This window comes from Heterocephalus glaber, unplaced genomic scaffold (assembly GCF_053883595.1).
Source record: "Heterocephalus glaber isolate CG9 unplaced genomic scaffold, H.glaber_assembly_v1.0 deba00001613, whole genome shotgun sequence".
NCBI lineage: Eukaryota > Metazoa > Chordata > Mammalia > Rodentia > Bathyergidae > Heterocephalus > Heterocephalus glaber.
Window position 1 is genome coordinate 11861319 of NW_028258384.1, and position 26739 is coordinate 11888057.

At 32.9% G+C, this 26739-nt stretch overlaps 1 protein-coding gene across 11 annotated transcripts; it reads left to right on the plus strand.

Moving 5' to 3' along the window:
* Positions 1 to 146: 146 nt before the first annotated feature.
* Positions 147 to 26078, plus strand: Znf711 (ZFX family zinc finger ZNF711). 11 transcript variants are annotated; one of them, XM_004868877.4, is made up of 11 exons: positions 172 to 347; positions 2074 to 2198; positions 3131 to 3390; positions 3757 to 3861; positions 10630 to 11208; positions 16634 to 16789; positions 17404 to 17541; positions 19646 to 19783; positions 21089 to 21136; positions 22465 to 22608; positions 23411 to 26078. In XM_004868877.4, exons 4-11 carry the CDS (start codon positions 3783 to 3785, stop codon positions 24586 to 24588), a joined length of 2460 nt encoding a protein of 819 aa, XP_004868934.1. In that variant the 5' UTR covers positions 172 to 347; positions 2074 to 2198; positions 3131 to 3390; positions 3757 to 3782; the 3' UTR covers positions 24589 to 26078. The 11 variants fall into 11 exon arrangements, with proteins under 11 accessions (XP_004868935.1, XP_087052771.1, XP_004868934.1 ...); XM_004868879.3 differs by having other exon boundaries at positions 3131 to 3385; XM_021247652.2 differs by having other exon boundaries at positions 3131 to 3274.
* Positions 26079 to 26739: the final 661 nt, after the last annotated feature.

Sequence of the window (26739 nt, forward strand, 5' to 3'; positions counted from 1 at the left end):
CTGTGACGCGACTCGCGCCGCAGCCCAGGCGGATAGCAAACTAGCGGGGTCTCCAAGCACGAGCCCAGCGCGGCTTTCTCAAGTGCTCTCGCGCGCGCCTGCGCGTTCTCCCCCTTTGGCCCCCTACCCTGCAGCAAGGTTAGTGTGACGTAATGCAACCTCAGCAGTCAGCAACAGCATAAAGGAGGACAAGGGGGCGAGCCTCCCAGAGGCAGAGTAGCTTGTGATTGGCTCTGGCTGCGGAACCTCGGAAACCCGAATGTGAGGACCTTTCGGATCCCCAGCTGCCACCCCGGCAGCAATCTAGAGCGCGGTTTTAGTCCAACTGGCGGCGGCGGCGGCGACAGGTAAGGTGAATCGGAGGAGAGCCTAGGGGGACTTTGTTCCACCGTGCTCAGTGTCTCTCACGTGAGGGGAGGAGAAGCTCACATCCAGCATACAGTGTAGGGCAAAAAGAACAATGGAAGTGACGTCTAGTCCCTAAGCTTTCCCTCACCCTCGGGCGGACAGTTTTTATTTTTTCCTGAGCCGCAGGCGGGGGTTAGAGAAATCGAGGAAAGCGAGTCTTTTCCCCCTCAGCCAGTCCCTTATTCCCGTAGGCCAGAATCCCAGGGAGCTAGAGCCGTCGTTGAGGCCGTCGGTGGTTTAGGGTGACAGGAAAATGGCGGAAAACAAAACGTTGACGGGAATAATACTGCAGAGTCCCCTTGGCATTTTTTCTCAGCGACCCCCCCCCCCAGTATTTCTTTCACTCGCGCCCCCCACCGCGTCAACCCCATCTCCTGCCTGCCGCTTGTGGTAACCTTTGGAGTGCACTAGGGATGGCAACATTTGTGAGGAAGTGGCACCGAATCAGACATTTCAGGGAATAGAGGGGGGTAGAAGCGGTCTTAGCCAAGGTAGGGGGTGGGGATAAGGGTGGCTATGTGCAGCAACTGTCGCCTCTACTAAAACACCACCATTTTAGCTCCCAGCGGTCTCCCATGTAGCAGGACGGAGTGAGCCTGAGGAGGCTGAGGGGCTTGGCAATACAGCTTGGGTAGCAGCGGTGGCGACCGCTGCACCAAGTGATATGAGGGAGGAGGGGAAGGATATTCTTGCCTTCTAGGTGCTTCCTTCCCACTGCGAAGGTTCTCGTTTGGTTTAAAAATGCAGTCAGATGGGTAATGTCTGAGAAGGTATGCGTGTGCATTCTGCTTAAAATGATTGAAACTTGGCATGGTCGCGGGAAAGGGAGACTTATGCGAGAAGAGGTCTGTGTCCAAAGCTGCAATACTGCTACTTGCCAGGGCTCCTTTGTCTGCTATCTCTGTAAATACTACTTTCACATTTTCTTGCTTTGCCACCTTACCATTTCTCTCCTTTCACCTATTGACGTCGAGAAGCTTGGTCCTGAATGAGCTATGTTTAGAGAAGACAGATGAGAGTTAAATTTTATTTTTGTGGTTTCTGCTCCGCATGCATCCATGGAAAGATGTTTACTTGAAGCTTATTTGGTAGGTTACCTTCAATTAATAAGGATGTGAGATACACTCTTGAGAAGACTGAGAAGCCTAGTGTCTATGCCATATTGAATACTTAACACATTACTGTTTCCAACTTCATTTATTATTGATCTTATTAAAACTTCCTATATAGGAAAAAGGTGCTCCAAGTTTTATTTGCTATCCATACAGTGTGATAACTTCCCAAATAGTGGCACTGTGTGTTATAATTTTTACACTTCATTGAGTGCTAGGGAAGGTTTTTCTGTATGGATTTGGCAAGGATAAACCTTGCCCTTGGTTCTTTTACTTGCTAAAATAAGATGTTGCTACTGATTTTTAAAATGTGCTTTCCGGAAGATTTTGAGTCATTGAATTCTAAGTAATAACATTGCTTATGTCATAGCAGGCAGTTGTTTCTACTAGCATCCTTTTAGTTGCTTTTTAGGTAAACACAGATTTGAGCTTGTGATTTCTTCCCAACATCACCTTGCAAGATGAAGTATAAAGAAAAACATTCCTAACTTGTGTAAGAGATTTGGTGCAAAATATTTTTAAATATCTAATTTTGAGTGTATTTTTGCAATAGGTGTAGAGAATGTTTTCCCAAAGAAAATAACATAATTCAGAAGGAAAAATAAAAAGAAATTGCTGCAGATTTTACTGTATAATATGTAAGAAAATCTACAGTTTCTTCAAGCCACTCATATAAAGGTGATTAACAAATTTTAATGTTTTATCTTATTAGCACTTAAATATTTGAAGATATTTGTAATTTTATTACACGATAAAAAAAGCAATTGATCAACTGAAAATCCAAAAAGGGTTAAAAATATGTTCTTACGGCATTTTAGTTTATTTGTTTGAATATACAGATAATTTATTCTGAACTCTCTTGGCTTCTTGACCTCATTTTTCATAATAGCAAAGCAGAAAACAATGTGGTATTTGAAAAAAAAAGGTAAAATACAGCTAAGAATTTTTTTAGGTAACTGATTTTGTTCACTATAGATAAAATAATTTTCTTCACTATAGACAAATACTCTGTGAGACTCTTCTGCCACTTGTATACCTCTAGACCAGTGGTGGTGAACCTATGGCATGAGTGCCACAGTGGGCTGTTTCTATCATTGAAAGCTCTAAAAGGTTTGCCATCTCTACTCTAGACCTTTAAAGCAAGAAAAAAAACATCTCTTTAGTAGTCCCCCAGTACTTAACCATACATTTTGTTTTACATGACAACTTACTAAAACTTGCATTATGGATATATGACCTCATCTTTTGTGCTGTATAGCTCAGTTTATTAAACACTTCTAAGTGAAAATGAGACAAATGTTTTATAAAATTGACATTTTTGGTCGATTTACTTGGAATCTTACGTTTGATGGGGAAATGCACATATTCAATTATAATTCACGTATTGAGTAACAGCATCTGGTTTTATGTTCCTTACTGCTTGATAAATATAGGAGGATTCATTTTATTTAAATAGGTTGAATTTATTTTCAAAACCACCATGAGGCTAGCATGATTTTAATAATCACTGTTGAAAAAAATTAGTTGTACAATTACAAGTAAATGATATGCTCAAAGAAACAACTTGCTAAATGTTTGTATGTGATCGATCTTATCTTTACCATATTTAGGAAGCAGTCATGTTTCATGAGTCCTCAAAATGGTGAGACAAGAAAATGTAGTAGAGTGAGGCCAGAAGTGCTTACTGATTCAGAGAACTCCGGGGAAACTGGGATAGAACATTTACATTATAAGTAGGACCCCAGGAGCCAAAGGTGAATACAAGTTTATCTGCAGAGGTCCGCAGCAGGGCTGATCTGGGTCTGGAAGAAATGGATGCCAGCCACTGGATGAAATTCACTAATTCTAGACATCTGAGTCTCCTAGTAATGTATAAATATTTCAACTATTGTCTGTTATCATCTTGTTCTTTTTCTCCTTTTATAACATATATTTTAACTGGAACCTCAATGCTGCCTGAGGTTTTTTTTTTTCTTTTGCTTGCTTCTGTCACTTCTCTATGGTTCATCATACTGTGCCTTATTCTTCATTATCCTTTGTTTTCTTCAACCTACTATTTCCTTTATTTATGGTTGTCACATAAAGCATCTAATCAAGGTTTGGGTTTTTTTTTTCTATAATGAGCTTTGAATACCTGGTTGAGGGGCATATTTTCAATTGCATTCTTTTTTACTCAAAATAACGAACTTTGGGCTAAATATATTTAAACTATTTTTGAAACCATTTCTTTTTACAGATATTTGTGAATGAACTTTGCTAAGTATGGACTCGATTGGTGAAAGTCTTGGAATGCACACATCAGACTCTAGAATGGCCCATACCATGATTATGCAAGATTTTGGTAAAGCATTTTCTTTGTTGTACTTTTTTTCTTGGTTTAAAAGTAAGAACAATTAAAAATTAAAAATAAATTAAAGAATAGGAGAATCACAAAGAAAAATATTGCTTTACTAAGAAAATAAATTTTTAGAATTTATTAAAGCTATGTGTCAGTGGTCTGCATTCTTACAATTTGTAGAAGAGTTGATGTGAGGAAATTTGGAATATAGAGATAAGTTGTATAAGAAATTTACAAAATTACACATTCTGATAGTATTTATTAGTTCCTACATATAGAAAATGTTAAATTGGTTTTCTCAAAAAGAGTTAAGCTATAAATAAAGCTGGAAAATTAAGTACTTCTGTCAATTCAGAAAAGTTGGATCCTTACAAAGTGATATAGGCAAAATCATAAATTCAGTAATTAATTGTATTCTGATGCTATTTCCTCAGAAAGTTATTACCAATAGCATGCATTTTCTTCTTTCTTTCTTTTTTTTCAAGAAAAAACTCCCTGCATTTGTGGCCAAGGTTTTCTGTAGCCTCTTAACAGTAGTCATTTTAATGATGATATTAAAAATCCACTGATAGTCAACAAAGACACTGAATTTGGGCTGGGCGGGTCTAAATTACCAAGGAGATAATAATATCTGAAATAAGAGGCAGGGATGGGATCATAAGAATTGAAGGTAAGAAACAGAGAAGACAATTGGTAAATTGAGATAAAAAGCAAACAGGAGGTGGGAGGTAATATAGAATTGTGGAATGGTAAAAGTAGTGATGAGGAGCTACAACTAGTGATACTTTGTTCAATTAACGAAATACCACTAATGTTGTTGGGTAATATGGTTGAATATGTCATTTGGTCCCTTATTGTAAAGCCCATAGTCATAAGAATTCCAGTAACAGGCTTGATTCTTGTCTTGACTGTTATTAGCTGTGTAAAGTTGGCTTAGTTATTGAATTCACTTTTATAACGAAGGGGTTGGACTAAATAACATTTATGATGCTCTCCATTTCTATGAATCTTTCATGTTTCTATCAGATAAGTAAAGTTGGGCACAACAAAATTGAATATGGTAAGGTTTCAGATGACTGTAGTTAATTGGTGATATAGAAGTAAATTATTGATTTATCCTCCTGAAAAATAAGTGAATTTTGTTGATTCTGGATGATTTAGATGAGTATGAACAAATTATGATAAATACATATATGAAAATGTCATTATGAAACCCATTATTCTGTATAATTCAAATGCGCTAATAAAATGAAAACCTAGAAGTGATTTTGGGCAGAAAAAATACAGAGGTAAGTTATAAAAAAAGACAACAGGGCTAAAGAACAAGACATTACATGTGTTCTAATGAATTCTTAGGAGATGAGTTGATAGTTTTTAGAATCCTAGAACACTTTCAGTATACTAAGTAATTTTTGTTTGAAATGTCCACTTTACTCTTCTACCTTTTAAAATGGAAGTAATTAGTATTTTCTCCATTTAATGAAAAATATTATCTATTCTGTACCATTTGGTAAAATGCCAGTATTGTCTTCACTCCTGATGCTGTTTCTTATTAACAAAGTGTGATTTCTTCCAAAGGATCCTTAATGTTGGTGAATATTTACATGGTATTCCATTTACTTTCCTTTCCATTATTTTTCCTCAATGTCTTGAGGTTTAATTGATCCTTTATTACATCTAAGGTTTTATTTCCCTTGTGTTGCTAGGGGATTAGAATGTGGATAATGAAACATATTTTTTTACAAAAGGTGATAGACAACTACAGTGAATGTTTACATTAAAACTATATTTTACAGTAAAGACAGATTGCCATTAATCCCCCTCAAAATACTCTCCCTGTTGCTTTGAACACACTTACCCATTGTTCTTGCTACTTTCTGAAGCAGTTCTCAAAGTCCTCTTTTGTGAGTGTCTTTACCAGGTGTGTAATCAAAAATATGGTGAGTGCTACTACTGTGTGCCATCCAGTAGAAAAGCAGGTTCGTAAAAATATTAGTGTGCCTTCATCCACCTTGTTCAACAGCTCTGGCACCACAGCACTTCTGACTCTTCCCCAAAGTCAGTGACCATGAAAAGCAAACATTTTGAATCAATTCAGGATATCAAAAGCACCCCAACAGTACAACTACAGACAAGAGTACTTCCAGAACAGCTTTAGAAAGTGGCAAATATGATGGGATAAGTCTGTTCAGAGTGAGGAGGAGTATTTTGAAGGAGATTAATGACAATGTGCTTTTTACTATAATAAATTAAAAAAATTTAGACAGTCATTACATTTTTATCAGGATATGTTTCCTTTCTTTTTATTGAGATATAATTCATATATCTTATCATTAAAGCATTTTAAAGAATTTAAGTTAATGGTTTGTTGTATATTCAGAGACTTGTACAGCCATCACCATTGCCTAATTTTAGAACATTTCATTATCCTGTTAAAAAATAACTAATATTCATTGGCCATTATTCCCCATGCTCTCTCCCCACCATCCCTAGGCAATCATTAATCTATAGATTTACCTGTTCTGAATATTTCACATATAAGTGGAATTGTATAATATATGGTCCGGTGTGTTTGACTTCTTTCACTTAGTATGTCTTCAGTGTTACTCATGTTGTTACATCCATCAGTACTTCATTTCTTTTTATCATGAAATGATATTCCATAGTACAGGTGAACCACATTTTGTCTACCCATTCACCTGTTGTCTACCCATTCATCTGTTGATTTGGGGTGTTGAAATATTTTTAGTGGACTAGAACAATTTTGTTTTTTAATTAAAACTTCACATCTTAGCATGGTGCCCTTGGGGATGTGTGTCAGTATGCCAAGGCATACTTGAAACCACAGGATAAATAGCAAATCTTTCATTTGAATTGGGGACAATATACATACATACATACATATATTTACACAGTTATAGTCACATAAATATGTTACAGTCAAGAAAGCAAAATTTTCAACAGTATGCCCTGTTGTAGAAGTGATAAAATGGAAAATTTTAAGAATTACCTGTTTTTAATTATTGTTTTGTTTGTTTATTTGTTTTGGTACCGGGATCGAACTCAGGACCTTGCACTTGCAAGGCAGGTGCCAGAACCACTGAGCTAAATCCCCGGCTCTTAATTATTGTTTTTGTAGTATCATTTGAAGTTCTTTCTAAAATGAATTTGATAAAGAAAAGTTATTTATGCAGAAAAAAGTATAAAGCCATTGTTTCTTGTTATGTACCTGTTCATGATCCATTTGCCTAGTAGTATTTTTGTTTACTGGCTCTTTGAAAGGATGTATTCTTTTTGTAATTCTTCTATATTTTTAATTGAAGTATATAAATTGATATCAACTATCTTTATATTTTGGTAAGAGTATATTAATTTATAGTTAAATCAAGACTAGTTAATATGGATAATACTCATTTGTGGTTAGGTATGATATTGACCTAAAATATATTAGATTTTCATTTGTGCTTGGTAGATAGATGCTGAAATCTTAAAGGCAGGAACTCTTTCTATATTTGATATACAGTTGTGAGCACAACTTCATATCTATTTTTGTATATTTTATGAAATAAAAGGTGTCAAATGGGTCTTGAGCCTAAAGAAGGCTTTATTGAAAAGAATTTTGTATAGTTCTGGTAACTTAGATTTTTTTTCTAAGGCATTCTCCTCTGTTTAGTTTATCCACCTGTTAAACATTCCAAATTCTAAACTTTAATTAGAATTAGTTATATTTTCTTTGAAATTCTGTTAACATCAAAACTTAGATATTTGCAACTCCTTAAATTAATGATATTTGTGAAACATTAAGTTTAGCATACACAGGTACTAGTAACCAAATAAATCCACTATATGCAAGATCTACAAATTCTATAAGGCTCTTGGCTGGAAGTATGGGATGACTTATGTACAGAATCTGAAACATTAATTTAGAATGCATTGGACCAATTTCTTTTGAAGAACAGTTCAGATTTAAAATTTTACAACATTATTCTTTATTGAACAACTTTTCTGTTATTGCAGTATAATGGTTGTCCTTAGAATCTGTGACATTAAATTTAATAATTTTAAAAAAGATTTTAATATTCCAAAAAGTCTATGTTGCTTTGGGATTTAAATAGTCTTAGATATTAGTCCAAAACAGACCTAACAGATAACAAATTTTATGCTGTCCCTCTGGTGAAGTTCCAGATAATCATATGTGAATGTAGTAACTTTAATAAAATGGGAAATACTTGTAACTAGAACTTGTCTCTTAATGTTATTTGGTTATCTCATTAATTTCAGGCTTTTAATTTTTCTTTTATCATTTAGAATTTTCTAAGCTAATAAGTTAAATTCTTAATACTATTTAGTTGTGGTAACTAAATGCTTTATATTTTAAGTGAGTTTTTAATGTGATAGGTTGGTTTTCTTTCCTGAAACAGTTCTAATCCTATAAAAGCAGTCTCTAAGGTAAGTAAACAAACTCTATCCTAGGCAAGTTGAAAAAAAGCCAGTCTGGAGTCGATCTATGAATTCAATTTTAAATTTGAACTTGGGCAACCTTGTTTAAATTTCATAAATCATAGTTTCTCCACATATAATAACATTCATTTTACATAGTTGTTCTGAGGATTAAATGAGATTTTACACGCACACACACACACGGGTTGCTTGGTGCATTGTTAGTGATTACAGTGAGTGTATAACAAAGAAATGAAATTGTTTAGGAATTCATTGAAATGTAATAAATGAATTGATAAGAGGACATTTTGGTTGGTGGTCTAAGTAACCTATCAGTACCTTGTGGTGGGCTTATCAATTCTTGGTCTGAGTTCCTTAAAATCATTTGGTTAAAGATAAACATATTAAATTTATTTTGACTTATATATGATTTATTCTAACCTGTAAGTTTCTACTAGAGACTTCAGTACTACTTTATAGAAAGTGATCATTAGATGGAAAAGATTTTGTATTGAATTATTTCATGTAGATAAATTAATTTAGCCAGCTGTACAAACTGTTAACTTTTTTATTGTACCACATCAGGGTGGCAGAACTTAGAGTTTATGAAAAGAATTTATGCTCATGTAGCATTTTTTTTTTGGTACTGGGGATCGAACTTGGGACCCTGCGCTTGCGAGGCAGGCGCTGGAACCACTGAGCTAAATCCCCGGCCCTCGTATAGTATTTATAAGGCAAGTGGGAGTAGTATTTACCATGTTGCTCAAAAAGAATTAAAGCCTTGTTTCTATATCACATTTACTATTATCAAACTAAGTCTTAGTCTAGAATAAGTAGGATTTTTCCCCTTAAATCAGGTGTCGAAAGATACCTCTTGTATTTGACTATAGTAATACTTACATGTTAAAGAAGTTCAGGGACTTTCATGTTTATAATTCATATTTTATAATTTAATATTTTATTAACTCATTTAAACATACTAATATCTCCTATATATCTTTCTGTTTTCATTTTCATTTTTGAAATAACTATAGACTCACAGGAAGTATGAAAAAGTATTACATAGCATGTCAGTTACCCTTTACTTAATCTTCCTTCTGAGGAGGCATCTTATGTAACTATAGAACAATATAAAAACTAGAAAACTAACGTTGGTGCATTACTATTAACTAGAACTACAGACCACATCCAGTTTTCACCATTTTCACATATATTTATGTGTGTAAATATATGTGGTACCTATATAGTTTTGTCCCCACACATATATTCATATAAACACCATCAGAGTGAAGATACTCACTGTTCCATCACCCTGTATATTCACACTCCCCCCACCTTTGACAACTACTAATCAGTTTTTTGTCTCTATAGTTTAATTATCATAGGAATGGTTTATAAAGATTCCATTTATATATTTTATAATATCACAATCTTTGATTTTTTTCAGTTATGGTAATTTTCTGGGGATTCATTCAGATTGTTGAATGTATCAACATTTTTTTCCTTTCCTTGCTGAGTAGTATTCCACAGTAAGGATGTACCAGAGTTGGTTTAACCAACTATTCACCTGGTGAAGGACATTTGGGTTCTCTCCAGTTTTTTGCTACTATGATTAGTAACTATTCTGAGCTATTATGGATATTTATATACATTTTTTTTTGGTTTTTTGAGACGGTCTCACTATGTAGTTCAGGCTGACCTTGAACTCACTGTGTAGCTCAGGCTGGCCTCAAACTCGGCCAGCAGCAATCCTCCTGCCTCACTTCCCAAGTGCTGGGATTATGTACAGGCATGTGCCATTAGGTACAGTTTTTGTATAAACATATGTTTAAATTTTCTGAGGAAAAAATGCCCTAGATTGCAGTTGTTGGTTTGTATAGTAAGTGAATGTCTAGTTTTGTAATACCTGCCAAACTATATTCCAGAGTATCTGTTAAAATTTTACATTCCCATCAACAACACATGATATGATAGATCCAGTTTCTGCACATCCTAGCCAACCTGTAATGCTACCATTTTCTTATTTTAGCTGTTTCCATTGGAGTATAGTGTTTGCATTATGACTTTTAGATTTTACTTGAAGGTAAAATACATTATTTTTAAGACCTTAATTTAGATTTTACTAGCATTTTTTTCACCCATGTCTTCCCCCAATTCCTAGTTAATGATGGTTTTTATTGTATTTAAATTGTCAGCATTTTTGAATGATATGTTTGGCAAGAACTATTTAATATTTAAGAAATATATATTTTATAGTAATTTCTCTATTCAATACAGTACTTTTAAGTAATAAAATAACTTTATCTTTTTGGATAATTGTTTGTGTTATAGTGGCTGGAATGGCTGGTACTGCACATATCGATGGAGACCATATTGTTGTTTCTGTTCCTGAAGCAGTATTAGTTTCTGATGTTGTCACAGATGGTGGGATAACTCTTGATCATGGCCTTGCAGCTGAAGTTGTCCATGGACCTGATATCATTACAGAAACTGATGTAGTAACAGAAGGTGTAATTGTTCCTGAAGCTGTACTTGAAGCTGATGTTGCCATTGAAGAAGATTTAGAGGAAGATGATGCAGACCACATCTTGACTTCCAAACTAATTACAGAAACCATTAGGGTACCTGAGCAAGTTTTTGTGGCTGACCTTGTTACTGGTCCTGGTGGACACTTAGAACATGTGGTCCAAGATTGCGTTTCGGGAGTGGACTCTCCCACAATGGTATCAGAGGAGGTTCTTGTAACTAATTCAGATACAGAAACTGTGATTCAAACATCTGGGAATGTTCCTGGTTCTACAGTTACTATAAAAACTGAAGATGACGATGATGACGATGATGATGAAGATGATGAAGATGATGAAGATGATGATGAGAAGAGCACTTCTGAAGACTATTTAATGATATCTTGTAAGTGAAAGTTAAAATTCCTAATTACTGAGGAGATTGACATATAATTAAAGGTGGAGTGTATAGTTAAGAAAAGTAATGGGGAATCCTCTTGAAAAATAATTTCAGAGCTTCGTTGTTGAGATGCTTTTTTTAGTTTACTCATGGTTTTTTTTCATGTTTTTAATTTAATGAAATTTCATACCTAAAATAAAGTGAAATAGTTAAATTAATATATTAGAATAGAGATAGATTTGGAAGGCTCAATAAGAAATTAATTGGTAAGAAAAAATTAGTGGTAAATATATATGTTTCAAAATAGTGACTTTTATGGTAGAACTACTTTTCTTTTAACATGACAGGTAATTGTCATTAAGTTTTGCATAGGAATGCCAGTATAATATGTTAAGAAATGTTATGTTAGTTTTTTTAATACTTGAAAATTAAATTGTAAACTTGGATCATGTTCCATAGCTTTCCTTGAGTATATGTGCTGTTGGACTAAGAGTGTGTGTGTGTCTGTGTGTGTGTGTGTGTGTGTGTGTGTGTGTGGTCTGTGCAAAACTATTTAGCATGTTAATTTCAGACTTTTTGTGAAAACCAAAAACACTTCTGAAGGAGGAAAATAGACGTATTTTATTCTCATTTTAAGGGATGAGTATGCCAGACCTTCAGTAATAACATTCTCATGATATGCTATTGATATAACTTAAGAGATAAGTGAGTCTGTTCTTTATACATTTGGAAGAGCTCATGATATAAGTAGTGAAGATTCGATGAAGACTGTTCACTTATCCAGGGAAGATTTTTGTTCTTTTGTTTTTAAAAATGCAAAAATGACTGCAAAGGGAATTGCCAAGTACAGTGTATATGTGTATGTTTAAAGTAATTGTTATATGTGAATTAAAGAATTTAAAATTAAAAACAAGCTAGATTTATATAATTTTTAAATATGATTCTAAGATCTAGTATTTTAACATTTTCTTCTGTCAGTACTTTAGAAGGTGAATATTTACATTTTTAGGAGAATGAGTTAAGCCATAAAAGACTGTACAAATGTCATTACCTATTCTTGAATGGAATAAAGCAATTCTGTGTTTACATTTAACTTGACATTAAAAAAACTATTTGTACAGTATAAAATGATATGGTAAAAGTTGGTGGTCTTTCTTTACTAAAATAAATTCAATATGCCTTCCAATGGGTATTCATTAAATTATATGGTCGTATTAAAGTGGTCTAAAATTTAAACATTGTGTATTTTAAATAGTCAAACCTTGCATTACCATTTATAGTTTAATTCTGTGAAAACATTTCTGGAATATTTTAAGTTAAAATATTTATCTTTATGATTATCATTTAGCATATGGTTAAATACAAGAAGTTCTCTTCTAGTCTAGTAGAAGGAGACTGCAGCATAAAAAGAACCCTGTATTGCTGAAGTATTACTAGAACAGTGAGGTAATTTTAGGGGGAATTTAGGCTAGGGATGAATTACACCTTAAATATTAGTAAGAGAAAAAATAACTTCTTAAATTTCATTAAATCTTATTTTATATTGCAGAACATTATCTTATATAACTGATTATCCCATCATCTCTATATTTGATCATTTATAATTGTTACATTATTTAAATTAGAGATATTTAATTTTCCGATTTTCTTTCATTTTCATCTCTTAATAATTTTCCGTTATTTCATTACCTTTTAGTTTCTGTTAGCTATTAAATGTTTTTGTACTTAGAGGATAAATTGCTTTGAGAGACTCATTGTTAAATCAAGAGGTTCTCTTTTCTGTTTTTTTTCAAAATAGAGATTTTTTAAAATATCTCAGTTACATTTGAGGGTACAGAAGAAAACTGTCTTGTTTCTAAATCTTCAATTATTCCTGTAAGGAAATTTCATCAGTAGCTGAGTTCTAGTGGTAGGGAGTTTGTCTTCTGTCAATGTCTGAGGTGCTTCTGGGTTTCATCCAAATTGAGGCCAAACTTTCCAAATTATTCATGTTGTTAGCACGTGGGTACGTTCTCCTATCTGTGTAAAACAACATAAAAATATAGTATAATCGTATCTGTCTAATGCTATTCTAAATACACTTGTCTTTAAAAATGCTTAACACCCATTAAGACGTTTATGGATGATTATTTTCTTAGTGAAGAGCTTCACTAGAACAGGGAAGTTCTTTTGTAGTAAGCCATTATAATGTTTTAAAATAACGTTTTACTTATAAAAAATTCATATTTCCTTCAGGTGCATAATTTTATGTAAAGCAAAATGCCATGTTATGGAGATCTCATTCAAATCTCATCTATTTCATGGGTAAAAGAAAGGAACTTAACACCTTTGTGATTATTTTAATATAACCATTTTATTGAGATATAATATAAATAGAATTGTATCATATATGACCTTTTGTGTCTGACTTATTTCATTTAATGTTTTAAGAGGTCATCCATTTCATAGCATATACCAGTACTTCATTCCTTTTTTGTTATTGAGCAATAATCTGTAATATGGCTATACCCCATTTTAAAAAACTCATTCATCAGTTGATATACATTTTGGTTGTTTCCACTTTTGGCTATTATATATATTATATATAATATAATAATGCTTCTGTGAACATGTGTGCACTTGTTTTTGTATGGGTATATGTTTTAGTTCTCTTAGAACTGAGAGTACCTAAGAGTGACATGACTTTGAAATTTAAATGTGACTAATGTGATTTTTTTCTACATGTGGCACTCAAATCTTTTGTACGTTGCTTAATACTATCCCTGTAGTACATAAGTATACTGTCTAGTTACGCTATACTTGACTTATCATCCTGGGTAGGTACAACATAAGAGAATTTAAAAAGATTACTTAGCTTTAAAAAGGTCTGCTATATTGTGCATTTTGCTAAAATGGAGCTTTAATCAAAGAGTGCCAGTGGGCTATAAAACAAAGTACAATGTTGAAAAATACTTTGCAATGTTGACAAACAATGTGCTTTACTCTTTTATATTTAGTGCTAGAAGAATTACCTGCTTGAGTGCAGTTGAGTACTCTATGTGCCTTAGAGTAAAAGAAATGTTAAGCTTGAATTGTAGGTATTTTAAGTTTTACTTGCATTAAGAAGAGTCTGAGGATTTATGTATTTCTAAAGTCAGTTGAGTGCCTATTACATCTATGTTATCTTTGTATTTTCTGTAAGATATAGATTTCATCTTTAGTCAAGTTAATGGTTTACCTCTTCAAAGTACATATCAATATCCTTAATAATTTTATCACCTGTGAATTTGAAATATAAAAATTCAGTTACTCAATATATTTTGAAATTGTTGATTCTTAAAACTCTAAGTAGAAAATAATGGATACATTAAAGTATGGACCTTAATAAGAGGTAGAAATGAAATTAGAATAGCAACAATAATTTCAACTGTACTTAGAGCTAATATTAAGGTACACAGTTTAGAAATGGCCAGAAAATGTGCATTTTATTTCATAGGATTTAATTTTTGTGAATTATTGTTTTAATTCAGCTTGGCCCACAGAAGGAACTGGTCACTTTAAACCATCCATCTATAATAGAGCAGTATTTGTGAAATGAGATTTTTAATTTTATTAAATTACTAGCATTGCAAGCTAAGAAATTAATATTTTATATACTTTTGAAGGTTTTTATACATCCTGTGTCTTTATTTCCAAGAATGAGAAAGCTATTTTTTCCTGAATACTTAGCTGTTTTAATTTTTCTATTATTTCTTAATTTAGTCAGTATATTTTATGAGAAGCTATATTAATATTAAACCCAATAATATTACATACTTTGTTATCTGTTTTTCTTTCATTTAATTTTGTTCCAATGTCACCTTAAAATTGCCAGAAATATATAATTAGAGGCTATGTTGGAATGAAAAAAATCTATTTTTTATCATTTGGATGTTTTCTTTCATAGACAATGAAATATTCACACACTTTAATAATATGGGATCATTTCTATTTAATCAAAAAGCTGAAGTAGCTTTGTAATGTAAAACAAATTTCTGAAGTATGTTTTACATTTTGAAAGTCCAAAATAATATTTTTAAGTTCATATGTCAGATTTCAAACTGAAGTAGTGAAAATGTAGGCTTTGACACATTTAATTTTTACTAAAATTATTAAGAGTGGCAAGTTTACAGGTTTTCAGTGCCATTTTATTCTGCTTTTCATAATTCTAGAATGTTAGATATGTTCAAGGGCTTCAGGATTTTATGTTTCATATGAATATGTGGGAGGAGTGAAATTTTTACTTAGATTAATTTTTAATTTTTGTAGGAACAGCATTGAAATTAAAAAGGAAGACATACAATATGTAAAGGGAATGAATATATTGCTTAAATATTACTCTGGCCACAGGACAAATTTTATTAATATAATTTACTCATTGTACATTTCATGTATAATACTCATAAAAAGACTAAATAGTATACTTAAAAGACTAGCGCAGTGATTAAAAATTTGCAAGTATACTTAAAATTTAAGTGGTAGTCTCAAATACTTTTGCTTTTCCCTTTATATGATTTTTTTTCATATGCATTGAAGCATCAGGTTTTTAATAAGGAAAAAGAATTATCCATTTAGATATTTCCCTTGTGTAGAACTTTGAAATAAAACATACATGGCTAAATTTAGATGTACATAAAATTTGTGGTTTGAGATTGTCTGCCACTGACTCAGCAGAAATTAGAATATTTATTAAGATTTTAATTTTATAGTGCTTAATGAAAAGCTTCTTATAAAAATCATTTAGCTATTCTGTTACCTTTTTTAAAATCTCAAATCTCATGTTAATTGGTTTTAGAAATAACTTATTTAATTGGGGAGTTATGTGAACTCAGCCTATTTTGTCAGTAATATGCATTTTATCTATTTTCATGTTTTTGTTACACAGATTTTGCTGATAGGATTTAAAGTCTTCATTTTGTTGTTTGAAATTTTGTTTATTTGTTTTGCTATGTAGCTCAGGCTGCCCTTGAACTCACAATATACACAGGCTTGCCTCAAACTCATGGTGATTCTCTTGCCTTAGCCCATGAGTGCTAGAATTACAAGCATGCACTACCATGCACAACTATAAAATATTGAAAGTGATGAATTTGGCTTAAAATGTTGGAAATGATGGAGCATTATTTAATCTTTTCCTAAATTATTTTAATTAACTACATAGTTATTTTTTTCTACATATAAATTGAAATCTATAGTTTTAATACATGTAATTGTGATCATGTAGTATGTCTGATATAGTATACCATTTATCCATGAAACATTTCACTTTTAATGGCTGCATAATGAGTCATCAAGTGAATATAATGGGTAGGTGATTAACACATTATTTTACCTTGCATTTACTGCTTAACTAAATATTAGTGTCAGTGGTACTTTTCGGCTGAAATAGTTGTTTCCTCTTTATATTTTACAGTGGATGATGTTGGGGAGAAATTAGAGCATATGGGGAACACACCATTAAAAATCAGCAGTGATGGTTCACAAGAAGATGTTAAAGAAGATGGTTTTGGTTCAGAAGTAATAAAAGTGTATATATTTAAAGCAGAGGCTGAAGATGATGTTGAAATAGGTACAAAGAAAATAATTTTATTTCTGTAATAGGAATTAGAATTCTTATCTTGTCTGGAGATTATTCTAAAATTGTCATCAGAGGGCAGATTTTTATAGGCTTCTTATATATTTTGAAAAATTTATATGAATACAAGCAGGGATGCTTTAGATTCTTTTAAACATGAGTAGACTATTATAGCTCAAAATATTAAAGCAAGGAATTGGTTCAGAGCGTGAAATTATAATGAGTTACAGCATGGATTCTAGAGGCAAGCTGTTTGGATTTTAATCCTAGTTCTGGCATTTCACTGAGCAATCAGTTACATAACCACTTTTTTTTTTAATCCATAAAATGGTCATAATTATAATAACTACCTAATAGAGGTATTATGAGAGATAGATGGGTAAACATATGTAAAAGACCTGATCTACGTAGTACTTGGCATATAAGTGTGGTGTAAGTGCTAGGAATTGTTACACTTTTCTGAGAACTGAAGAGTTAAAGTACAGTTTATGTGAAAATTATCTTGACACCCTGAAATTTGTTTTAGAATTTCTTCTTTTATATCCTTATTAATTTAGGGAGTTATTCCATGATATTTCTTTATTTTGATATTTGTTTTAATATCCAAGGTGGAACAGAAATTGTCACAGAGAGTGAGTACTCCAGTGGACATACTGTAGCTGGAGTTCTTGACCAGAGCCGAATGCAGCGGGAGAAGATGGTTTACATGGCAGTTAAAGATTCTTCTCAAGAAGAAGATGATATCAGTAAGAAAAGGGGGGCACTGTAGGGACCTATGTGCCTTGGTCATACAGTTATAAAAAGACAAGCAATCTCAGGGATAGAAGTACTATATAAAAACACACTGTAATAAAATAAACCTAACCGTTCACTACAAATATTTAAAAGGGAATGGTCCTTTTGACCGTTCATGTATTGTTCAGATCAGCATACATGAAATACTATATCTGAGATAATATACTTGGAATAAAGAGAGGAGTGGTATATAGTTCTTAATTTAACGGAGCTCACAAATACAGTGAGAATTGTGTACATGTGTGTTATTGGATATGTTGCATTATGCATTATCTCATTTAATCCTCACAATTCGTCCCTGAAGTAGATGGTGTTATTCCTGTTTTATGGAAGAAAAAAAAGACTCAGGGAAAATAATTTGCCCAAGATCATTCCAATATAATCTGAGGAAGGTAGGATTTGAACCTATATCTGTCTAACTCCACTGCCAGTGTTCTCTCCACATGGCAGTGAGCACTGTTGGCCTCTCTGGATTCAGCAGTGAAAGAGCTAACTGGTTGTTCTTCTGTCACTGAGAGGTTAGTTGTGTAAGTATTCATCCATGCCATTCTGTCAGAATCTTGATTTATTATGTTGTTGATGGCTTCCAAATAGTTGGTCTTTAGAGTTTCTTTGGTTTTTTGAGATGAGGTCTCACAGTGTAGTTCAGGCTGGCCTTGAACTCACAGTGATCCTCCTGCCTCAGCCTCTCAAGTGCTGAGATTACAGGTGTGTACTACCACAGATGGACTTTGGAATTTCTTGGGGCTGAGTACTACAGGGTAAAAAAGCTCCTTAGGTTTCCTTTCATATCATGATGAATCTCTCTTTATGAAGAAATTTTACACTCTGCCCACTTTCTCCTTATCTCACTGTGTGTCCCTTCTCTAAGACTGCTGCTGTCTCTTTGCATTGCTGAAAACACACTAATTTTGTTTTGCGTAGAGGGACAAGAACCTCCCTTTTATAGCATTACCCTGACAATGTTGGCTTTACCTATGCTGCATTCTGATAGCTATTCCTCAAGTTTTCTTCTCTAGAAGACATAGGGAGTTGAATTCTACCCCAAAAGACAAGTAGTATATTACAGCAGAAAGTATAAAAATATTTTAATAGAGAGGACTTAGGGAAATAATTTAATAAAACACTTTTTACTTATAGTCTCTAAATCCTTTATTTTTTTTAACTCATTGGTCAGGAAGGTGGCATACTAGGAGGTGGAGGATAGGCTTAGGTTAGCTGACGATAGATTTCCATGGGGATGTGGAAAATGTAGACCAGTGCCTTTAGAAGAAAAACTTGGGAGAAGAGGGACACTTTTTCACCCTTATTTCTATATTTCTTTTCAGTAAATAGGAAATCCCAGGATGTGAATCAAAGGAAAAGCATAAATTCAAATCAGATTTTTGACATATTAAATGTACACAGCTTCTATCACATAACGTAGCTCTCTAGGTTTAAATATTTTTTACCATACTAGTGGGTTTTTTTAAAAATGAGCCTCATATAATCCTTTTTCTTAGCAGTCCCTTAAAATCCAGCTCTTTGAAGGGTGTCCACATATTAAGCAACAGCATTATATATATATATGTATAATTTTAATTATTGTTATTTTAAAAAATCAATTACTAGTATCTTGATTTTCTTAGTACATACATAGTACTTACTGCATTATAACATGTGGGATAACATAACTCTCTAATGTTGTTTCTATGGGATATACTTCCTGAATTTCAAAGAACTGTGAGGCACATTTATGGAATACAACCCCTTTTATAAATTTGTAATGCCTGATGTGTTGTAAAATTAGCTAGTATATTTCACGGGCACATGTTTTATATAATTGAAAAGCCATTTTTCATAGGACTTGGTGTTAAGAGGAGAATAAGAATTTTGGTAAATGATCAGCTCCTAGTGGCACTACCCTCCAAAAGTGCCTAATATAAATTTAAACTTACAGATTTTTTAATTAACCAAACTGAAATCTTAAGAGTTGAAAGATTTAAATTGTTTGGAATTTTTACCCATTTATTAAATATTTGGGGTTATAAACAAGCAATTATTTCTAAAATTTAGGTTGCGCTGAAATAGCAGATGAAGTTTACATGGAAGTCATTGTAGGGGAAGAGGAAGGAACTTCTCTCCCTGAAATTCAGCTTGAGAACTCTGATGTTAATAAAACAATTGTCCCTGTTGTCTGGGCTGCGGCATATGGTAGGACACTGGCATTTTTCACCTGATAAGTACATAACATAAATATTTAATCACCCTTTACACCATTAAATATGCTGTGCTAATGACACCATGAATTGGCTAATATATTTTTCTGTGCACTGATCCATCTCTAGTTACTTTACTTGATTTTTTTCTGTCACATATTTTGTATTATTTAAAGTGAAACTTGCTTAATGCATTTTCAGTAGGATCTATTTTAAATCCTACCTGTGTGAGTGCTATAAAATATTTTATTTTCCTGAAGTAGGAATTCCTCTTTTAAAATTCATCCTTTCCCTTTTGGAAAAATTTATTTCAGTTGTTAGCACCACAGATCATAAGATTGGGGGTTCTGAAAAGAAACAAATTCAGGTGTGCTCTTCTGGAAAGTATGTAATGGAAGGTAAATTTATCAAGTTATTTTTTCACATCATCTGTTTTATATCTCGTTCCTATCTAGTGTGCAGGATGTTCCAGGTATACTCTACTTTGAAAAACTCTGGTGTTCAAATGTATTAATTTATCTAAACTTGGTTCTCCCAAGGGTTCATTCATTCAGTAGTCATTTGCTGAGCATTTTCAAAGCTGGGGGTTCTCTGCAGAAATAGCTACTCAGTTTTTGTATAAAAACTAAAGCTTGGGCCGAGGATGTAGCTCAGCAGCACTGTGCCCTGCCTGGCAAGAGCAAGGTCCTGAGTTTGATTCCAAGTGCAAAAAAAAAGTAAAACTGTTCCCAGATATTAACAGTTCCAAGGATGCTCACAGCAGTTCTTTTATTATTCATTGAGTTTATTGTTACATTTTAGGTGTACAATGTGATGACATTCATCATTGGGAATTTGTACCTTTACATGGCATATCTTGGTTCTTATTTTTTTCCCCATTCCCCTGCCTTCCCTTTGACCCCTCCACCCCTCCCTATTTACAAAGACTTTGTTTCTGGTTTTTTTTCTCATATTTATTCCTTTTCCTTCTTTCCTTTCCCCAACCCCTCCCACTTACCCTTCCCCTTCCACTTCAGACCTTTTTTCCCTATTGCACATTATCAATTATATGTTTTGATCCTCATTTACACTTTCAGTTTCTCACACCAGAGAAACTATTCAGTATTTACACACGTGTGTCATATTTTCACAGCTGTTCTTATTTTCATTGTATGAAATTGCCTAATCTATGGGAATAGAACTCAACAAAAATTTTATTTAATTCACAGAATGGTGGGCAAAATGAGATTTTGTAGATTAAAATGATATGCTAATAGTCACTATAATCACCGTATCAGTTTGTAATTAGCCTTTTTTTTAGGAGATGAAAGAAGAGTTTCCCGAAGGTATGAAGATTGTCAAGCATCAGGTGAGAGAGATCATTGTATATGAGATATGTTAAATACCTGGCTTTATATTCCACTTACTTTGAAAAGAATGATTAATTTGTATCTGCAGACACATGTTGGATTATTACTTGCCTGGCCATACCTAATCTAGTTATATAGGAGTTTGCCTCTTTGGGGAATTAGTTTATATTTGGACATATTATATGTTAATCTGTTAATATATAGTTCATTTTAGATTTCTCTCAAGATACAAGTATCAAGCAGTTTACAACACAGGCCATAAGATAATGCTATGGAAACAATTATAAAATACAAATTATTTGGACAGAAAAATAAAAATTATTTGTGGTATCTGCCATTTGTTAATAACTTCCTTGGTATGGAGCTTTTTATATTTGCATGGCAACCAGCTGATTATAAATATATTTATACAAAAATTAAAAATCAGTGAGTCTACTCTATTTTTTAGTTTTAATATACTTTATATAGTATACTTTACACAAGGAGACTTTTCCTTACTACAGAATGTTTAGTTATTTTTTTGCCCTTGGGATATATTTGACGCTAAATTTAAATACAGACTTCACAGAAATTTATGAGAGCTATTTATCACAGCATGTAAGCTAACTTGACAGTTTTGTAGACATGCATTTTAAAACTAAATTTCATGATACCATGATAGATTTGTATTTTATTAAGGACATTGTTCTATATGCAGTAATCATAATGAAATTGCAACAAATTGCCTGCCATATCAATTTTAACCCCTAAAATCAATCTTGTTACTTAATATTTAATATTTCTCACATCAGTTAAGTATTTTAAAGCATATATGTTTTTATACATTAGCATATAGTTAACATGACTATATTAATTCACTACTATATGTATATTTCTTGCTAAATCTCTTTAATGTCAACAGCCTCCATTGGTGAGAAATTAGTCCGATGCCAAGATTTGGTACAGGGTTATAAAATTCAGTTTTTTATGTTACATTCATCTTATTAGTTTATTCATTTGTGATGATTAAATTGATGTATTTTGGGGGCAGGGTATGGGGATTGAACTTGGGACCTTGCACTTGCAAGGCAGGCGGAAGAACCACTAAGCCAAATCCCCGGCCCAAATTGATGTATTTTAACATTTATTTCATGTGATATACTTTTCAAAGAGTTTCCATATACACATCTGTGAGTGTATGAGGCAGGGGAGAATGAGTAGATAAGTATACTTTCTGAAATTTATTATCACAGTAGAAACTTGGCACCATGTTATCTACATTAATTTGTCTGTCAAAAGCAAAGAAGTATAAATATATGAAGTTTAACAATGTACCAATTTTTGCCAGGAAACCCTTTGGACTCAACATTAGAAAACAGAAGTAGTACAGCAGCACAGTATCTTCAAATTTGTGATAGCATTAATACAAATAAAATCCTTAAACAAAAAGCCAAGAAGAGGAGAAAGGGAGAAACAAGGCAGTGGCAAACAGGTAAAATACTTTGCCTTATGAATATTATAATAATTTCAGATATGCAGTTATTTTTGTGCCCAAAGAAAAAAATCAGTTGCAAAAAGGTAGTCATACCCTCCAAGTACCTTTGTGTAGGATATAGATTTTTTTTGTATCGTATGACTGGTACCTAATAAAACTATACTAGTTTTCTCCTTATTTTTTTTGAGTTTTTTAAAAAATTTTATTTTATTGGTACATTTTAGGTGTACAATATAATGACATTCATGATTGGAAATTTGCACATTTACATAATCTCTCTTGGTTCTTATTTTTCCTCCTTCCCCTGTCCTCCCTTCAACCCCTACATCCCTCCCTATCTACAAAGACTTTGTTTCCATTTTTTCATTTTCTCATATTAATTCCATTCCCTTCTTTAATTTCCCCTACCCCTCCCACTTCTCCTTCCCCTTTGCCCCTTTTCTTCCTGTTTCACATAGATAATGTGAAATAGTTTTCCCCTTATTGAAAGATATTTTTAACGAGAATTTTAAAGTTGGTTTTACCAATAAAGGGTGTGCTGCTCATTCTGGCTTTTAAAGTACATGTGAAGGTAGTATTATGGCAGGTGAGTGGTATTTAGTAGAGTTCCACTCATTACTTATTACTGAATTACTTTCCCATACATTTGTTTTAATGTGCATTTTTTATCTTACAGGATTTTATTCAACTAGTATAGTTTCCACATAGTGAATTTCAGCTAGCTTTGGCACCTTTGTTATAAAATCCTTTAAAGCAGTCTGACCAAATATCACAATTTCCTTTATTTTTTTTTATCTAGCTGTTATAATAGGTCCTGATGGGCAGCCCCTGACAGTATACCCTTGCCATATTTGCACAAAAAAGTTTAAATCCAGGGGATTCTTAAAAAGGCACATGAAGAATCATCCTGATCATTTGATGAGAAAAAAGTATCAGTGTACAGATTGTGACTTTACAACTAACAAGAAAGTAAGTTTCCATAACCACCTAGAAAGCCATAAGCTTATAAACAAAGTTGACAAATCTCACGAATTTACAGAATACACACGAAGATACAGAGAGGCTAGTCCACTGAGTTCAAATAAACTTATCTTAAGAGATAAGGAGCCGAAGATGCACAAATGCAAATATTGTGACTATGAAACTGCAGAACAAGGACTGATGAATAGACATTTACTGGCTGTTCACAGCAAGAATTTTCCTCATGTTTGTGTTGAGTGTGGGAAGGGTTTTCGACATCCCTCTGAACTCAAGAAACATATGAGAACCCATACTGGTGAGAAGCCATATCAGTGTCAGTATTGTGTCTTCAGGTGTGCAGATCAGTCTAATCTGAAAACTCACATTAAGTCTAAGCATGGTAACAATTTGCCATATAAATGTGAGCATTGTCCCCAAGCATTTGGTGATGAAAGCGAGCTTCAGCGCCATCTGGATTTGTTTCAAGGACATAAGACACACCAGTGTCCTCATTGTGATCATAAGAGCACCAATTCAAGTGACCTTAAGCGGCACATCATATCTGTCCATACCAAGGATTTCCCTCACAAATGTGAGGTCTGTGATAAAGGTTTCCACCGTCCATCTGAGCTCAAAAAGCATAGTGATATTCATAAGGGTAGGAAGATTCATCAGTGCAGGCATTGTGACTTTAAAACATCAGATCCATTTATTCTTAGCGGTCATATCCTTTCAGTTCATACTAAGGATCAATCATTGAAGTGTAAAAGGTGCAAGAGAGGATTCAGACAACAAAATGAGCTCAAAAAGCATATGAAGACTCATACTGGAAGGAAGATTTACCAATGTGAGTATTGTGAATACAGCACTACAGATGCATCTGGCTTTAAACGACATGTGATCTCAATACATACAAAAGACTATCCACATAGATGTGAATTCTGCAAGAAGGGATTCCGTAGACCATCAGAAAAAAATCAGCATATTATGAGGCACCACAAGGAGGCTCTTATGTAAGATATATATTTTAAAAATCTATTTAGAAAATAAGATATGGCACCTGGGAAGAAGACCTCACTGTTTCTTCTGGTTTCAAAACTTAGTATTAAACCTTAACTTTACATTCTTTGTATTAAAGATCTTAAAATATTTGAATTGATGGGGAAATCTCAGCCCCTTGGAAGTTACTGAAAGAATTTAAAAGCACCATAGAATGGTTGCAGACTTAAGTGTCTATTTAATAGTATTTTATGCATAATTAAAATCCAGAGAGGAAAAGTAAATACAAATACTTTAATTAGTTGATCATACTAGAGACAAATGTTTCTGAAAAGAGGATTTTAGCAGTGCTTTGCTATAGCAAGCAAAGCCTCACTTTTATGCAATTTTAGAAACAGGTTGGGGAAATAAAATTCATTAGTCACTTAGTCATTGAGCCTTTTATATTATAACTGGACATTAAATTCCAGAAATGGCAAACATTTTGTGTATTTGTTAAATTTCACTGACAAACAGGTTAGTGTAATTCAGTACTATTAAAAAAAATAATTTCAGAGCTGCTAATATTTTATCACAGGTAAGATGTTTAAAGTATAGAATTCTGTGCTGAAATCTGCGGTGAAGTCCTAGGACTAAAGCTCCCTTTTTTCTGATGTTCAAGTCGATTGTTGTTCAGTATTACATATATGACAAAAGTATACTTGAGTCAAATGTGGCTTTCCAAAGTGGATGCAACTGTAGTGTTGCAAATAAAATCAGCACTGTATTTCTTAATGATCTCGAGATTAAATTGAGAGAACACAGTTTTCTTAAATATAGTGTTTGGAGGGCTTTTTAGGACAGTCTTAGCAAGTATGATTGTTCTAGTCTTACTTGCTGTAATGTTTAAAGGTGCAATTTTATGCCATTATTGAAATTTTTGATTTTTAAAATCTATATACCATGTTATTAACATGCATTTTCACTATGAGGCAGTATTTGTTCAGCATTTAACAGAACAGTATGCTGCCAATAGACATTGGAGATGGATATTCAGTTTACAGTGTATAAATTTAAAATATGCATCCTTTTAACAATGCTTTGTGTTAGCATGCTGCAAATCAAAATGGCGCTTAATATTAAAAGCTCGTTTAGGGAAACTTAATGAAAATCTTGCTCATGAATATAATGCACATGATGTGTACTTTTCAGTTTTAGTTGCTTCATGTTTATATTCAGATGTTCAACGTAATTTTACTTCATGCTATATTGTGGCTTTGCGTTTCAAATAATATTCACCTTTTTGTTTTTGCACCAGATAAGAATCAGTTACTTGAGAGTAAATTTTTTTATCTTTCCTAACTTCTGAATATTAAATTTGGAAAATCTAATAAAATTGTGTGTTATGTGGCTGTAAATGATGTACACGCTGTAAAATAAGATTGTCACTGTTATGTGGGATTATAATTTCTCAATGTTACTCATTGAAATGAGCATACAATAAAAAGCATTTATTGCACTTCAAGGCATTATGAGTTTGTTTAAAGATTTGTTGTAATGTTCATTCCTTATTAAAATACTTCTCACTTAAAACTTGTCTTAGCTAGTTTGGTTCCTTTTTTGACATCTGGTTGAGTTTTGTGCAGTAACAACAAATGGGCTAGGAATTTAAATAATTGTGATGACTATGACATGCTTATTCCTCAAGGATGTATATAGTTTGCTAAAACCATGACAAAATGCTAGAAATAAAGTGTCCATTTTGAGACCTGGTATTAGTATTATAGAGAAAAGTAAAGATGATTAACCTATTTACATGACGTAGTCCTGAGAAATGAATAAATCTAATTATGATTCCAATATACATAGAAGTATTGATTTAGGTACTTAGGAAATATTTCTGAAAATGAGCATTAAACTAAGTAGCTGTGTTCTAAATAATCAGCATTTAATAGTATTCATATACCTAGACATATAGAATTACTAGTTAAAATCTGTGAATTAGATTATTATTCTTTAAAAAGAATCATTAACAGAACAAGATTTAGATTTATATGTTAAGACCAGTGTTTCTCAGTTGGAGTTTACCTGGGAATCTTCATAACGTGCAAATTCTAATTCAATTGTGGGAGTGCTCGCTTCGGCAGCACATATACTAATTCAATTGTGGGGCCTATAATTTTACATTTC

Coding starts and splice junctions, on each gene's coding strand:
- Znf711 (XM_004868878.4), top strand. CDS start 3,783: ATGGACTCGATTGGTGAAAGTCTTGGAATGCACACATCAGACTCTAGA. Junction 11,209..16,633: donor AGACTATTTAATGATATCTT/GTAAGTGAAAGT, acceptor TATATTTTACAG/TGGATGATGTTGGGGAGAAA. Junction 17,542..19,645: donor TCAAGAAGAAGATGATATCA/GTAAGAAAAGGG, acceptor TCTAAAATTTAG/GTTGCGCTGAAATAGCAGAT.